Here is a 15,946-nt window from a genome sequence, read left to right on the forward strand (position 1 = left end):
CCCAAACTGATGACCATGACAATTGCTGAATGAAACTATTCCAGGAGAGGCAATGGCCTAGTGGTATTATCACTGAACTGTTAAAGCTGTGACCCAGTTAATGTTCTGGGGACCACATTCAAATCCTGCCTTGACTGATGGTGGAATTTGATTAGATTAGATTCCCTACAGTATGGAAACAGGCCCTTTGGCCCAACAAGTGCACAACGCCCCTTGAAGCATCCCACCCAAACCCACACACCCCTGAACACTACAGGCAATTTAGCATGGCCGATCCACCTAGCCTGCACATCTTTGGACTGTGGGAGAAAACCGGAGCAAACCCACGCAGACACAGGGAGAATGTGCAAACTCCACACAGACAGTCTCCCGAGGCAGGAATCGAACCCAGGTCCCTGGTGCTGTGAGGCTGCAGTGCTAACCACTGAGCCACCGTGCCACCCTGAATTCAATAAATATCTGGAATTAAGAATGAATCCATTGTTAATTGTTGGAAAAACGCATCTGATTCACTAATGTCCGTTAGGGAAGGAAACTGCCATCCTTATCTGGTCTGGCCGTGTGGTTGACTCTTAACTGCCCTTGGGGCAATTAGGGATGGGCAATAAATGCTGCCTGGCCAGTGACACCCTCATCACATGAATGAATAAAGGAAAAAAAAATCCAAGAAGCATCTCATTTGCACATGTGATATATTGGCCATAGAGTTGTTGACCAATGACTTCAATTAATTACTCATCTGAGGTGAGGCGAAGATTCCAGGAACTGTCTGATTGTAGAATATCACTAGACACACCCAATACTGATCAAGTTAGGTGTCCTATTCTTCCTACAGTCGTGTCGTGCTACCATTTGCTCAGGAAGCCTGAGTTGCTGTGGCAAGGTGCACTTTTGGAGGCATGTAGTAGCCTGGAGCAGTGGATAGTGGTCGCAGAGGACCCAACATTGTCTCCATCATTTGGTCCCCTGGTCCTTACCTCCACCTGTTGGCGGATGGAAGAATCAGTAGGGCTCTTCATCATCCTATTTTGCTGTTCCTTGGCTGTTAATGTCCTTGGGTGGGAACAAACTGAGGAGCCCCTGACTCAGAGACTACCCTCTGTACCACATGACTCAATATATGTTGTATTCCAAAACATTACTCTTGGATTTGAACAGACAGCCAGAGTGGCATATTGTGCCGTGCTGAGAACCTGTCCCATGAATGCATATCTCATTCTGATATTAAAATTCCAGATCATTATTGAGCAATGATAGTGAGTCAGTCTATGATATTTTGCTCCAATACCAAAGCACAATTGAATTGATCATTGCTTGGAATAGACTGGGGCTATTGCATTACTCAGGCAACCACAGAATGTAATTTGCTTCTTGTGAACTGATTCAGGATGTTGCTGAGCTATGACACATAATATCAATGGTCTTTGAGGGCCAGAGGTGAAAAAGACTGGGTACAAGTAAGATTGACTTGTAGTTCACAGAGAATGGAAAGGAGAAGCCAGCCAGAAGAGCACCAGGATAGTCAACTAGAGATAGTAAGAACTTCCAAGATAATAAAATGGGAGGCTGGATGAACACAGCAGGCCAAGCAGCATCTCAGGAGCACAAAAGCTGACGTTTCGGGCCTAGACCCTTCATCAGAGAGGGGGATGGGGTGAGGGTTCTGGAATAAATAAGGAGAGAGGGGGAGGCGGACCGAAGATGGAGAGAAAAGAAGATAGGTGGAGAGAGTATAGGTGGGGAGGTAGGGAGGGGATAGGTCAGTCCAGGGAAGACGGATAGGTCAAGGAGGTGGGATGAGGTTAGTAGGTAGATGGGGGTGCGGCTTGGGGTGGGAGGAAGGGATGGGTGAGAGGAAGAACAGGTTAGGGAGGCAGAGACAGGTTGGACTGGTTTTGGGATGCAGTGGGTGGAGGGGAAGAGCTGGGCTGGTTGTGTGGTGCAGTGGGGGGAGGGGACGAACTGGGCTGGTTTAGGGATGCGGTGGGGGAAGGGGAGATTTTGAAACTGGTGAAGTCCACATTGATACCATTAGGCTGCAGGGTTCCCAGGCGGAATATGAGTTGCTGTTCCTGCAACCTTCAGGTGGCATCATTGTGGCACTGCAGGAGGCCCATGATGGACATGTCATCTAAAGAATGGGAGGGGGAGTGGAAATGGTTTGCGACTGGGAGGTGCAGTTGTTTGTTGCGAACTGAGCGGAGGAGTTCTGCAAAGCGGTCCACCAGCCTCCGCTTGGTTTCCCCAATGTAGAGGAAGCCACACCGGGTACAGTGGATGCAGTATACCACATTGGCAGATGTGCAGGTGAACCTCTGCTTAATGTGGAATGTCATCTTGGGGCCTGGGATAGGGGTGATGGAGGAGGTGTGGGGGGCAAGTGTAGCATTTCCTGCGGTTGCAGGGGAAGGTGCCGGGTGTGGTGGGGTTGGAGGGCAGTGTGGAGCGAACAAGGGAGTCACGGAGAGAGTAGTCTCTCCGGAAAGCAGACAGGGGTGGGGACGGAAAAATGTCTTGGGTGGTGGGGTTGGATTGTAGATGGCGGAAGTGTCGGAGGATGATGCGTTGTATCCGGAGGTTGGTGGGGTGGTGTGTGAGAACGAGGGGGATCCTCTTTTGGCGGTTGTGGCGGGGGCGGGGTGTGAGGGATGTGTTGCGGGAAATATGGGAGATGCGGTCAAGGGCGTTCTCGATCACTGCGGGGGGAAAATTGCAGTCCTTGAAGAACTTGGACATCTGGGATGTGCAGGAGTGGAATGTCTTGTCGTGGGAGCAGATGCGGCGGAGGCGGAGGATTTGGGAATAGGGGATGGAATTTTTGCAGGAGGGTAGGTGGGAGGAGGTGTATTCTAGGTAGCTGTGGGAGTCGGTGGGCTTGAAATGGACATCAGTTACAAGCTGGTTGCCTGAGATGGAGACTGAGAGGTCCAGGAAGGTGAGGGATGTGCTGGAGATGGCCCAGGTGAACTGAAGGTTGGGGTGGAAGGTGTTGGTGAAGTGGATGAACTGTTCGAGCTCCTCTGGGGAGCAAGAGGCGGCACCGATACAGTCATCAATGTAATGGAGGAAGAGGTGGGGTATCTCTGATAGGAAGAACTTCCGATGCCAGAGTCAGAGATAACACAGTGTGGAGCTGGAGGAACACAGCAGGCCAGGCAGCCTCAGAGGAGCAGGAAACCTGTCATTTCAGGTCAGGACACATCAACTTTCCAGCTCCTCTGCTGCCTGGCCTGCTGTGTTTCTCCGGCTCCACACTGTGGTATCTCTAGAATAGTCAAGCAGCTTGAAGGCCTGTGTCCAGTTGCACCGTGCTCCCTCAGCTGGTATTTCAGTCTGTCTGTCAGGGTAGGGAGCAGGGGAGTTGCTGGAGACTGAAAACAGCCTGGAACTGAAACTTGCCTGATGGTCAACCTCTCCACCCTCACCTCTCAACATGCGATTAGAATAGAATAACATAAAAGTGGAAATGTCCTCATGCGTTGTCAACCCCTGATCATGTCGATGTGCCAAAATAAATATTTGCAACCAGCACCAAGACCTGTGTAATAAACTGCTGGTGAGAGTTGGAAGTTGCCTGATACCAAATTCTACAGAGCGAATATTGAGCAGATGCTTTAATTAATGGCCCAATAACAAAACTGTCGAATCAGTTAAGTTTTAGAACGCGTGAGTTTTAAATGTAGAATTTTGTTAGTCCAGAGGAAATCCTTCTATTGATCTCTGTCAAAGGGGACATCTGACCACAGTCTATCGTGTCTGATGATGTGCGACAATACTTACTCACAGTTTATGGTCTGATAAATTGAAGTCTTTATAAACCATTACTTAAATAAATTGCATCTGTCATTTTAGGATATTAATAACAGATGGTTGATATTATTCCAAAATCTCCTGCTTATTCTCTCTGAGGATTCCCATGGCTTCACATACCAGGTAACTGGCTTAGACTCATTAAACTGAAGAATAATGATCCAAGTTGTGGGCTTTCAACAATATTTTATCATTCTGATACTTTCATTGCATGGATTTAAACAAAAGTTTTAATTTTCCTGGAAAGAGAAATATGCTGTAAAAACTGAAACAAAAACAGAAATTCCTGGAAAAACTCAGCAGGTCTGGCAGCATCTGAGAAAAGAAATCAGAGTTAACATTTCGGGTCCGATGACCCTTCCTCAGAACATATCAGTTCAGAGGAAGGGTCACCAGGTCCAAAACGTTAACTCTGATTTCTTTTCACAGATGCTGCCAGACCTGCAGAGCTTTTCCAGGAATTTCTCTATCTGATTTATAGCATCCACAGTTCTTTCAGTTTTTACACTGTAAAAGCTGTTGGTTTTGCAGTCTTCTGGGTCTAATTTCATGAATACCACATCTCAAAGTGAACAATACAGGAGGGCCCCCTCTTGCCTGGTTGAGTATAGCTCCAGCAAAACTTAAAAAAAGTTTGGCACATCCAGGACAAATCAGCCTGCTTGATTGGCACCACATCCATTACCTTCAACAATCACTTTGTCCACCACCAACTCACAATGACAGTGTACGATCTGCATCGCTAACGGCCTTTCCTCAGCATCTCCTGAACCCTTGAGCTCTATCATCCAGAAGGACAAGGGCAGCAGGTACAGGGTACCACTGCCACCTTTAGATTTCCCTCCACGTTGCATGCCGTCCTGACGTGGAAATAAATTGTCATTCCTTCACTGCCGTGGGGTCAAAGTCCTTGAACTCCCTCCCTAACAACATACACCATACAGGCCACAGTGGTTCAAGAAAGCAGCTCACCATCACCTTCTCATGGGCAATTAGGATGGGTAATAAGTGCTGGTATAGCCAGTAACACCCACACCTTGTGAATGAATTAAAAAAAGAACTCCTGGAGGAATGGCATCTCTCACTCAATCTATGGGATATCAAAGAATGAATGGGTTAGTGTAAGTTGGGAAGCAAAAGAGTTTCAAACAAGACTGCTAACCTTTTGAATGCTAGTAGATCCTTAGCATGGGGGGAAGGGCCTATAACTTTGAGTAATTTGTAAACAATGGAGTAAGCATGCAAGCAATCCCACTCTTCCACTTTCTGTTATAGGGTACACTCCCTTTAGCAGGGATTACAGTAAATGGCTTGGACAGCACCAATAACAGCTCAGAGCTGCACCATGCTTTTCAAATTACAGGTAAGTGGCAAACAGTTTAGGCTCTAAGTTATCTGATTAAAATGTCATTTTTGCCTAATTATCTTTTACAACCAAATATCCTTCAATATTGATGTATGGATTTATTCGTTGAAGCTTGCAATTATCACAAGATTTATATGGCAAGTTTCAGTTTAATGAACAATTGGATTTTTTAACCAGTACTATCATTAATTTTTTTCTTTCTAAATTTCTATCAACTGAGTGTTTATATTTCTCCTTTCTTTTCTTCATTTTTTCCATCCTCACTTTTCCTTCTCTTTTCTGCTGTCCTGTTTTCCATCTCCTTTCCCCTCCCTTCTTTTCATCATTAAGTTCCCCCTTGCCTTCCCCTCTCCATTTCCCTTTCAATCCATCCCTCTCATCTCCTCCCCATTCCTCACCCCTCCCGTCTTGTTCCTCCCTTTTCCTCCACTCTTCTCTCCCTCGTCCTCTTCCCCTCTCTTCTTCTCTTGCATTCCCTTTCCCTCTCTTCCTTCTACTCCTGGATCCATTCCTTCTTCTCTCCCACATCCCCCCTCCTCACTGTCCTCCCCCAACTCTCTTCTGCTTCTTCCACACTTGCCCCAGACAAACCAGCAGTGACCCAATAACTGGGAAACTGGAAAAATCACCCTGTTGGCCGAATGTCTGGTGCTGACCTAATTTATTCCCTTTCAGTGCACCCCAAATTTCAAGGTAGATGCGAACTTCAGAACAGATCCATGAATGAACACAAATCTCGAATTCACACCACACAATTGTTACCAGTGGTAGAAATGATGAGATTCAGAGATAGTAAGAACTGCTGATGCTGGAGTCAGAGATAACGCAGTGCGGCGCTGAAGGAACACAGCAGGCCAGGCAGCATCAGAGGAGCAGGAAGGCTGATATTTTGGGCCAGGGTTGTTCTTCAGAAATGGGGGAGGGGGAAGAGGGTTCTGAAATAAATAGAGAGGGGGGTCAGGCTGGGGAAAGTAGGTGGGATGGTGATAGGTGAGTGCAGATAGATAGTGGTGGGGATTGGTCAGTGAGGTGGGAGGAGCAGAGATAATGGGAACTGCAGATGCTGGAGAATTCAAGATAATAAAATGTGAGGCTGGATGAACACAGCAGGCCAAGCAGCATCTCAGGAGCACAAAAGCTGACGTTTCGGGCCTGGACCCTTCATCAGAAGGGTCCAGGCCCGAAACGTCAGCTTTTGTGCTCCTGAGATGCTGCTTGGCCTGCTGTGTTCATCCAGCCTCACATTTTATTATCTAGGTGGGAGGAGCATATAGGTGAGAGAGAAGAGGGATGGGTCAAGGAGGGGGGGATAAGAGGGGCTGGGGAAGGTAGGTGGGATGGCAATAAGTGAGTGCAGGTTGGCGGTGGTGGGATTATGAAATTGTCTCTTACTGATACAAGCATACTTCACTGAATCATGAATATGTTCCCTAAAAAGTACTAATTGCAGGAGCTGATAACCCACTGAAGATTTTTGAGAAATTTTGTTTGATAGCAAATGGAACATGGGAGGTTGAGAGGTGACCTTATCGAGGTTTATAGAATCATGAAGGGTATAGACAAAGTGAATGGCAGGTGCATTTTCTCTATGGTGAGGTATTCAAGACCAGGAGGCATTTTTTAAGGTGAGAGGAGAAAGATTTAAAGAAGATGTGAGGGACTTTTTAAAATTAAACCAGGGTGGTTAGTGTGTGGAAAGAACTTGTGAAGGCAGTACTGAATGTGGCTCTAGTTACATTTAAAAGTCATTTGGATAGGTACATGAATAAGAAATGTTTAGAAGGATGTGGGCCAAGCACAGGCAGGAGAGACTAGTTTAGTTTTGGATTATGGTTGGCATGAACTGGATCGATCTGTTTCCATGCTGTATGGCTTGATGACTCACAATGGTCTCGCAAACATGCCTATTTTAGAGAGAATATTAGTTAACATTTAGAGAAAAATAATTTTCAACACAATTTTTTAGCTGAATACTTAAGTTTCTAATACTTACATTTGTTGTTGTATTAAAATTGCTTAATTTTATCATGGAAAATTATTTTTAAAGGACAATGTTGGTCAATGGAACCAATGTCCATGTTCTCAGAGATTTTGGGTACTGCATTCCACAGTTTGTCTTGGAAAACACAATTTTTTAGCTTTGGCTGTGGTATACTAGTGATGTGAAGAGTATTTTTAAAATTATGTGGAGAAAAATAGAAACATAAAGAATTGCATGTGGCTTAAAATTTTGCCAGCTTTCAGGGTCAGCTGTTGTTAGGGACATTCCTGATGGTCATTGTAACTGGTTTCACCGTGATGCATAGCTCTGATGGGCCGTGAAGAGGCTGTTGTGTATGACGCAAACTGAAATGATAAAATGGAAATATAAAAGTATTGCCTTTTAGCAGGACAATTGTAGTCTGCTTGAACTAAGTAGCCTGCCTTTTGTGTTGTAATATCTTTACCAAAAATTTGTGTGTGCTGTATTGGGTAATTAAATCGAACTTATCAGTCAGTTTACATCTTGATGTCAAAATTATGACTCCTTCAATGAGTCTTGAGTGAGGCATTGATTGCGTGGAGTGTGTGACACGAAAGCTTTTGCCAATAATCAGAATACTTATATTGATATTAATATCAAAGGGCAAAGAGAGATTTATTAGAAGTGAATAAATTTATCGGTGAACTAATTGGAACAATTAGGGACAATTTATTTCCAATGGCAGAGAGCTCAATAATCAGACAACGTGGGTTTAACATTATCAGTTGAAGGAATAAAAGGGTTTGACGATGTTTATTTTCACCTGGAGCATGATGGAGGTCAGGGTTTTTTTTTATTCATTCATGGGATGAGGGGCATCACTGGCCAGGCAGCATTTATTGCCCGTCCCTAATTGCCCAGAGGGCAGTTCAGTGTCAACCACATTGCTGTGGCTCTGGGGTCACATGTAGGCCAGACCAGGTAAGGATGGCAGTTTCCTTCCCTAAAGGGTATTTGTGAACCAGATGGGTTTTTCCAACAATTGACAATGGATTCATGGTCATCATTAGACCCTTAATTCCAGATATTTATTGAGTTCAAATTCCACTATCTGCTGTGGCAGGATTCGAACCCGGATTCCCAGAAAACTACCTAGATCTCTGGATTAACAGTCCAGTGATAATACCACTAGGCCATCACCACCCCCTTTAATGAATGAAAGAGTTAGGGCACACATGTTGGCCATTCAGCCCATCATGTCTGTGCAAGACTAGTGCCTCAATGCAAAAACTTCTATTGCATCTTTAAAAAATATCTATTTGGATATGCACCTGAGGTGCTGGTTTTGCACAAACATGATGGGTTGAATGGCCATCTTTGTATCCTAAATCTTTCTGCATCTTTGACATGGATCTTGCATAGTTATGTTTACTTTAAAATGCAACAAAGAGTGGAATTCCATTATAGTGCAAAAGTCAGTGCCCATAATGTGAAACCACACTATTGCTGGACTGTGTTAATAAGAAAATTACTATTTTCTTCTGTTTTTAATTGTAAAATTCAAGTTAAAATAAAATGTAATTTTTTTGGAAGCCATGAGACCTCATGATATAAGTGAATTAAAAGTCACCAATAGTCCTACTTAACCATAGTGCTGCTTTCTCATTAGACAGAGATGACTTGTTGTGATTTAACCTGAGGGTCACCATGCCTCAAGTGTGGGGAAGTTATCAACCAAAGAATGGAATCCCTACAGTGTGCAAGCAGGCTATTAAGTCCACAGTGACCCTCTGAAGAGCATCCCACCAAGACCCACCTCTGTAATCCCATACTGTCCATGGTAAATCCATTTAGCCTGACAACATAACATGGCCAATCCACCTAACCTGCACATCTTTGGACTATGGGAGGAAACTGGAGCACCTGGACAAAACCCACACAGACACAGGTAGAATACCCCACACAGACGGCCACCCAAGAGTGGAATTGAACCTGGATCCATGGTGCTGAGAGGCAGCATGCCAGCCCAAAGGCTGAGAAGGAGTGTCCTTTATGGTAACCTCAGCTGGTGCAGGATTTGAACCCAAACTTTTGGCATCAGTCTGTATCAGAGATAAGTGAATTAGTGGTATACTGAACCACATCATAGTGGACCTCAATTGTATTTGGGGGTGATGTGAGACTAATTCGCATTGAGGTAGCTGACTTGCTCGCTGAGTCAGCAACCTCACCCACAACACAAGCTACAAATCTTTGCTAAAACCTTAAATGATTCTAATTACCAGGATTCATCTGATGGTGGAAGCCAATTGAACTCTGCTCTTCCTGTTTACAAGGTTTTTGGGGCTCCTGAATGAGATTTGTGTTTTGTAACCTACCTTGGGATTCATTTACTTGTAGATTACATCCTTTTATCTGTTCAATAACTTGCTAGCAAACTTGGCAACATATCAATAATTAACTGTTTGTTTGATTCTGAATCCATTGCAAATTTTGGCAAGATTGCAAAACTTTTGATTACTGAAAGAAGACAGTGTGAATTGAAGAACCCTGTATTCCAAAGACATGGTTCTTAGAACAGCACTGTGAGTGATCATTTCACTGCTGTAGACATTTATCGAACTAAAATAGGCCAATTTTATCATAGACGCAGAGTAAAGGGATGGCCAATTTAATACTGAGATGAGGAGAAATCCCTTCTTTCAGAGGGCTGTGAGTCTTTGCAACTCTTTGCTCCAGAGAGCTGTGGGCATAGAGTTCTTGTGTATATTTAAGGCTGAGATACATAGACTCTTGATCAGTAAGGGAATTAAGGATTATGGGGAAAGGGCAGGAAAGTGGGCATGTGGAATGCTGGATCAGTCATGATTGTATAGAATGGTGAAGCGGAGTTGAGGGGCCAAATGGCCTACTGCTTTCTTCTGTTTCTTATGGAATTTTAGATTCTGTGCTGGCTCTTTGCTGGAATAATCTAAAACTAATCATGTTGTCTTTCTTCTTCTGTATAACTCCTGTGCTTTCTCTGCTTCAAGCAGTTATCTCCTTGTCTCATGAAAAGTATATCTCTGTATCACTCACATGTCTAAACATTTCATGCTCCAACAACTCACCTTGTCTAGAAACTTAGACAAGTTTCTTTTCTTACACTCATGGTTTGGAGGCCTGAGTTTTGCTGCTTGTTCCTGTGATACTCTCATACCCATAAGGAAGTGTAAGGCAGCATTTGCTCCCTCCTCCTTCAATGTCAGACAGGCTGGAGGAGACTCTCTACTGTTGCCAAAAGGTTCAAAACATAATTGACAAGCAATACAACTTTCAATTAATTTACTGTGAATGAGACTGTAGTTATACTGCATGTGGAAGTCCTTTCCAGAGATAGTTTCCAATCTTTTGCTGTGAGCAAGGAGTTGTAAGGCGATTAGACCATTCCCAGAACAGGACTACTGTGCACATTATGGGGAGAAGACCAGAGAAAGGCACTAAACAAAATGTTCACTCAGAGAACTGGTGCAGACACAGTGGACCTCATGGCCTCTTTCTGCACTGCAGTAGTAAGTGATTCCAAACTTCCTTTCCTAAACTACCCATGCAAAAGATTAAGTGGATGATCTAAAACATTCACACGGTATTCTAACTTGCTGTGAAAGACAGATAAAATAGAAAAGACCTGCAAGTGTTCTCCACCGTAACTTGCATTTATTGTTAAAACATCTCTTAACCAACACAGTTTAACAGTGAGTCTCTTAAGGAGTTATAAGGACTAAACATCTTGGTTGAAAAGATAGGTTTTAAGCAATACCTTAAGGGCTGAGAGACAGAGTAGGGGGACAGGCTTAGGGAGGGAATATCAGGGCTTTGGGGTGAAATAGTTGAAGATGCTAGAATGATGGGAGATGTACAAAATGTCAGAATTGGAAGGGCACAGCATTCTGCAAGTTTCACAATTATGAAGCTATCAAGGGATTTACAACTGACATGCATGTATGTGTGCTCTACCTGTCTGCAGGTCCACTGCTGCATCCCTTTACAGTTTACTGTACCAAAGAGGAAGAGGTGAAGGAGTGGCTGTATTGTCTCAACAAGCAAAGACAAGTGAGCAACAAGATTGCAGATTCCCCTCGAGCACAAATATGCTCAGAACGCGATGTAAGTTTACTTTCAACTGCTATTTCTTATCCTTTTACAGGATGTGGGCATCGATGGCTAAGCCAGTATTCAGTCCCCATCCCATTAGCCCTTGAGAAGATGGTGATGAGCCAGTTTGAACTGTTGCTGTCTATAAGACATGAAAGCTCACCCTGCCCACTATGCGGTATTGAAGGAATTTCCAGGATTTTGATCCAAGAGCACTGCACCAACAGAGATATAGCTCCAAGTCAATGTGGTTGACTCTTAACTGCCCTTTGGGGAATTAGGGATGGGCGATAAATGCTGGTCTAGTCAGTGACACCCTGACCCATGAATGAATAAAGAAAGTCAGGATGGCTGGGCAAACATATGAGCTACATATTCTTCTGCAAGTTACACTGCGAGAGAAAATAAACGGATGTGAGTCAAAAGGAAAAGCAGGACGGATGCTGTGTCTCCTCCTGCAAACCATTATTCTGCTTGTTCACTTGTAAACATGTGTGAAACAGAGAAGCACTCTGCCTGCCTCTTCTTCACTGGATGGAGATGGAAGTGGGGAGAGTCACTGCTTTCATGGTCTCCACACTTTGCTGAAGATCGAATGCCAGGAGCTCAGGGAAGCGGATAGTTTCAATCATTCAGTGAAACCACACCCGTCGTTCCGCCACCTCGCCGTGATATTCTCTCTCTCTCTCTGTCTCTCCCCTCTCTCCCTTTCTCTCCATCAGCATGAGCTGAAGATTAATAAGGTTTAGTTAGACTGGGCACTGGTAACAGACTCTAACAGCAGAGTATAAGACACATCACCACCCCAAACAGGATGTGTCCTTTGCATCGATGCTGTTGACACCAAGAAAAATTCATTTGCAATAGTCGAACTTTAACAGGGGCTTGTTGGTGTGCAGGAAAGGGTCAGGTGGAGTGTACACTACGCCCTTAGGTATAGTATGTCTTTAAGTTGGGAAATCTGAGCTCTTCCAAGACCTATAGCTTCCTTTTCATAAAGACTGCTCCCTTCAGGCATCTTGACCTTAATTCCATGTTACTGTAGAGCCCTTAGTATAATTCTTGGGGATCCACAGCTAGGATTACAGTGCATTTCATCAGTTATCCTGGTTAGGTGACCTGTAGATATTTGAGTAAAGTGAAAAGGGCTTTATTGTAGGCGTGTCATTGTCGGACAATCTTTTATCATCCCTATGTGAGTTGTGGAATTGTGAATAGGTGCATATACCAATTGTTTGTGAAGATTTTTATGCGATTCATACTTTTCTATAACTGCCCCTAAAGCCACAAAGGGCTGGGGTCCATCAATATGGCTTTCTTACTGTCAAGATTCAACAAGCTAAATATCTCCTCTCATTGCAACATTTCTCTGCATTATGTCTATTACCTTTCAATAAAACATTTAACAAATAATAATAATATTAAATAGTCATCATCTCTCTTTGAGGCCCTTTGAAGATTATTCTAGCAGGTGGAAACAAACAGAACCATAAACTAAATAAATTATTTTATTGCAATTAGTTATCCTGTGCATAAGAGTTTTAGCTAGTTTTACACAACAAGATCCCTCAAATTGTGATGCTGTGAATGGGAATGGTAGTGAGATGTTTGCAGCTTGCCCTTCTTTTTCATGCAGCACATCGAGTTATTTCAGTACATGCCCAGTGATAGATTGGGGTCACAGTTTAAACACTGGACAAAAAGCTTTGATAATGCAGCATTTCTTCAGCCTTGCATCAGAAGGGCACTTGGGATTAGATACTTAAGTTCTGACATGAGGGATGAACCTACAATAATTTGATTCTGAATATGAGCATGTTGAAAATCCTTCCCGCTCTGCATTAACCCTGTCATCCTTATGTTAAACCTTAAAACTGGAACATCTTAGGCAAACTTATTACAGCTTATATGACTCAACTCACGCCCCAGTGTTAACAGGATACTCAGTCAGTTACACATTAATCCTCAGGTTTATATTATTTACAGATTGGTACCAGAATCTAACAGATACTGATGATTGGCAATGAGTTACCAGTGATTGTTTATCAATATTGGATGTTATCTCAGCTATTGCTTACCTGGTGCATTGTGTCATTTGAGCCATTCAGCACAAAAGTAATTCCTTCCTATCTGTTCATTCTTTCCTCTAGAGCTCGGTCTCTTTATTTTCCTCCTTGTTTATATATTTTATCTACTATTTTGCTGCCCTGAAGAGCTATCTCTATTAGAATGGCAGAAGGGTGCCTGCAGTGAGAGTGGAAATGTCCTGCCACTGGTCACAATGCAGGGACAGAGCCCCAAATAGAAGTACAGGAATAAGTATTTCAGTCAAATAGTTGACTGACATTCTTAGTCATTGAATGTACCCATTTGGGTGAGATGCTGAAAGCTTTGCTGTGGGTCAGTAGACAGAAATTCTACAGAACTGGGTCAAACCTTTGTGCTGCATTTTGGAAAGGCAAATCAGGGCAGGACTTATACACTTAATGGTCAGGTCCTGGGGAGTGTTGCTGAACAGAAGAGACTTTGGAGCGCAGGTTTGTAGTTCCTTGAAAGTGGAGTCGCGAGTAGATGGGATAGTGAAGAAAGCTTTTGGTACGCTTGCCTTTATTGGTCAGTGCATTGTGTATAGGAGTTGGAATATCATGCTGTGATTGTACAAGACATTGGTTCTGCCACTGTTGGAACACTGCGTTCAGTTCTGCTGTTGGAAGGATGTTGTGAAACTTGAAAGGGTTCAGAAAAGATTTACAAGGATGTTGCCAGGGTTGGAGGGTTTGAGCTATAGGGAGAGACTAAATAGGCAGGGGCTTTTTTCCCCAGATTGATGGAGGCTGAGGGGTGACCTTATAGAGGTTTATAAAATCGTGAGGGACATGAAAGGTTAAATAACCAAGGTCTTTTCCCCGGTGCGGGGGAGTCCAAAACTAAATGCTGTAGGTTTAAGGTGAGAGGGGAAAGATGTAAAATGGATCTAAAGGGCAACCCTTTCACACAGAGGGTGGTGTGTGCATGGAATGAGCTGCCAGAGGAAGTGGTGGAGGCTGGTACAATTACAACACTTAAAAGGCATCTGGATGGGTATAAGCATAGGAAGGGTTTAGAGGGATATGGGCCAAATGCTGGCAAATGGGACTAGATTAATTTAGAATATTTGGTCAGCATGGACAAGTTGGGCCAAAGGGTCTGTTTCCATGCTGTACTCCTCTATGACTGGATGACTGGAAGGCACATTGGTATGTCATAAGTAGTGGACTCGTTGCTCTATTCAGAGGCTATACAATTTTTTTCTCAGTTTTGTATATTATCCAGGTGATGAATGTTGCATCCAAATTCTAAAGTGTATGCCCCATAGCACAAGTGCAGTGAAATGTCTGTACATTCTCGGGATTTTGTTTCCTGAATGTAGGATTTAATACTAGGGAATATTGAACATGGTTGTACTGTAGTTACTGAGATGTTACCACACAGTGTCAGATCAACAGTGAGACGTTTGTTATTGAGGAGGGCCACTGGACCCGAACACTAACTCTGATTTCTCTCCACAGATGCTGCCAGAGCTGCTGCGCTTTTCCAGCAATTTCTGTTTTTTGTTTCTGATTTCCAGCATCCGCAGTTCTTCCGGTTTTTAATGGGGCGTTTTTTGTTGGGCATTTTATTTCACACAGCACAACTCTCCGAGACAACACACTAAAGACGTTGATCTGAGGAAGTTAATTCTGAACCGTCCAATCCAAGGAGGTGAAAGGTCTCACATCAATTCGTTGGGCAGCATCATCTGGATGTCAGAGAACAAGTTACAACATTTACCCTTTCAGGTACCCAGACCCGCGCATTGTCGATAGCATGACAAAACTGCATTCGTAGAATAATTACGGTGCAATAGGAAGCCATTCAACCCATTGTGCCCACACTTGCTCTATTTTCTATTGCCAATTCTGCTTGGAAATATTCCTGCAGGATTCAACATATGCACCCAACCACACGCTCCCCCCCCCCCCCCCCCCCCCGCCCCCCGCCATACTCCCACCACCAACAGCCAATTTGTCCTGAGTAGCCAAAGAGCTAAAATTTCTGCAGACTTGTGGACAGTTCTGGAGAACTGCCATATACTGTAATTTTCTTCCTGGGACTTTGAACCTATGAATGGGACTATGTCAATCTTTGTACTTTTGAGTCAGCCGGGCTGTTTGTTCAATCTCTGATTGTCTCAATAGCTAATTGCAAGGACAGCCTTCATCATTTCAGCAGACACCGTGAGAATACACAGCGGGGAATGCTCACCAATTTTAGATGCAGCCTTTTATATTAGCACTTTTAAGTCCATAAGACTATAAGAAATAAGAACGGAAATAGACCATCCGCCCCCTTGAGCCTGTTAAATAGTACAAAAGGTTTTTATATAAGCAGATCCTTTATAAGAATGGATAAGAAACATATGTTATGAGCTGGACACCTCTGGCTCAACAATCCCCTGGGTTCCCGCCAGTTCTGACCTCCAACACATCCCTGATTTATTTACTTTCCACCACTGGGTGCCTTCAGTTTCCTCATCCCAACACGTCAAAATTCCTGTCTTAAATCTCTCCGTATTTCTACCTCTTGGCCCAGCTTTAAGACTTTCCTTATGATCTATCTCTTTCCCCATGGTTTTAGTTACCTGCCCTAATACC

The 15,946-nt window shown here is 43.7% G+C and overlaps 1 protein-coding gene across 3 annotated transcripts in view; it reads left to right on the plus strand.

Annotated features, from left to right (window-relative positions):
- Window positions 1-15,946, plus strand: part of plekhn1 (pleckstrin homology domain containing, family N member 1) — a 96,908-nt gene that overhangs the window by 12,191 nt on the left and 68,771 nt on the right. For all 3 annotated transcript variants that reach the window (XM_048561668.2, XM_048561669.2, XM_048561671.1), the window contains exons 4-7: window positions 3,853-3,933; window positions 5,086-5,173; window positions 11,146-11,285; window positions 14,942-15,091. In XM_048561668.2, the coding sequence (XP_048417625.2) occupies window positions 3,853-3,933; window positions 5,086-5,173; window positions 11,146-11,285; window positions 14,942-15,091 (459 nt within the window). The remainder of the gene's footprint in view (window positions 1-3,852; window positions 3,934-5,085; window positions 5,174-11,145; window positions 11,286-14,941; window positions 15,092-15,946) is intronic.

This window comes from Stegostoma tigrinum, chromosome 28, assembly GCF_030684315.1.
Source record: "Stegostoma tigrinum isolate sSteTig4 chromosome 28, sSteTig4.hap1, whole genome shotgun sequence".
In the NCBI taxonomy this organism is placed as follows: domain Eukaryota; kingdom Metazoa; phylum Chordata; class Chondrichthyes; order Orectolobiformes; family Stegostomatidae; genus Stegostoma; species Stegostoma tigrinum.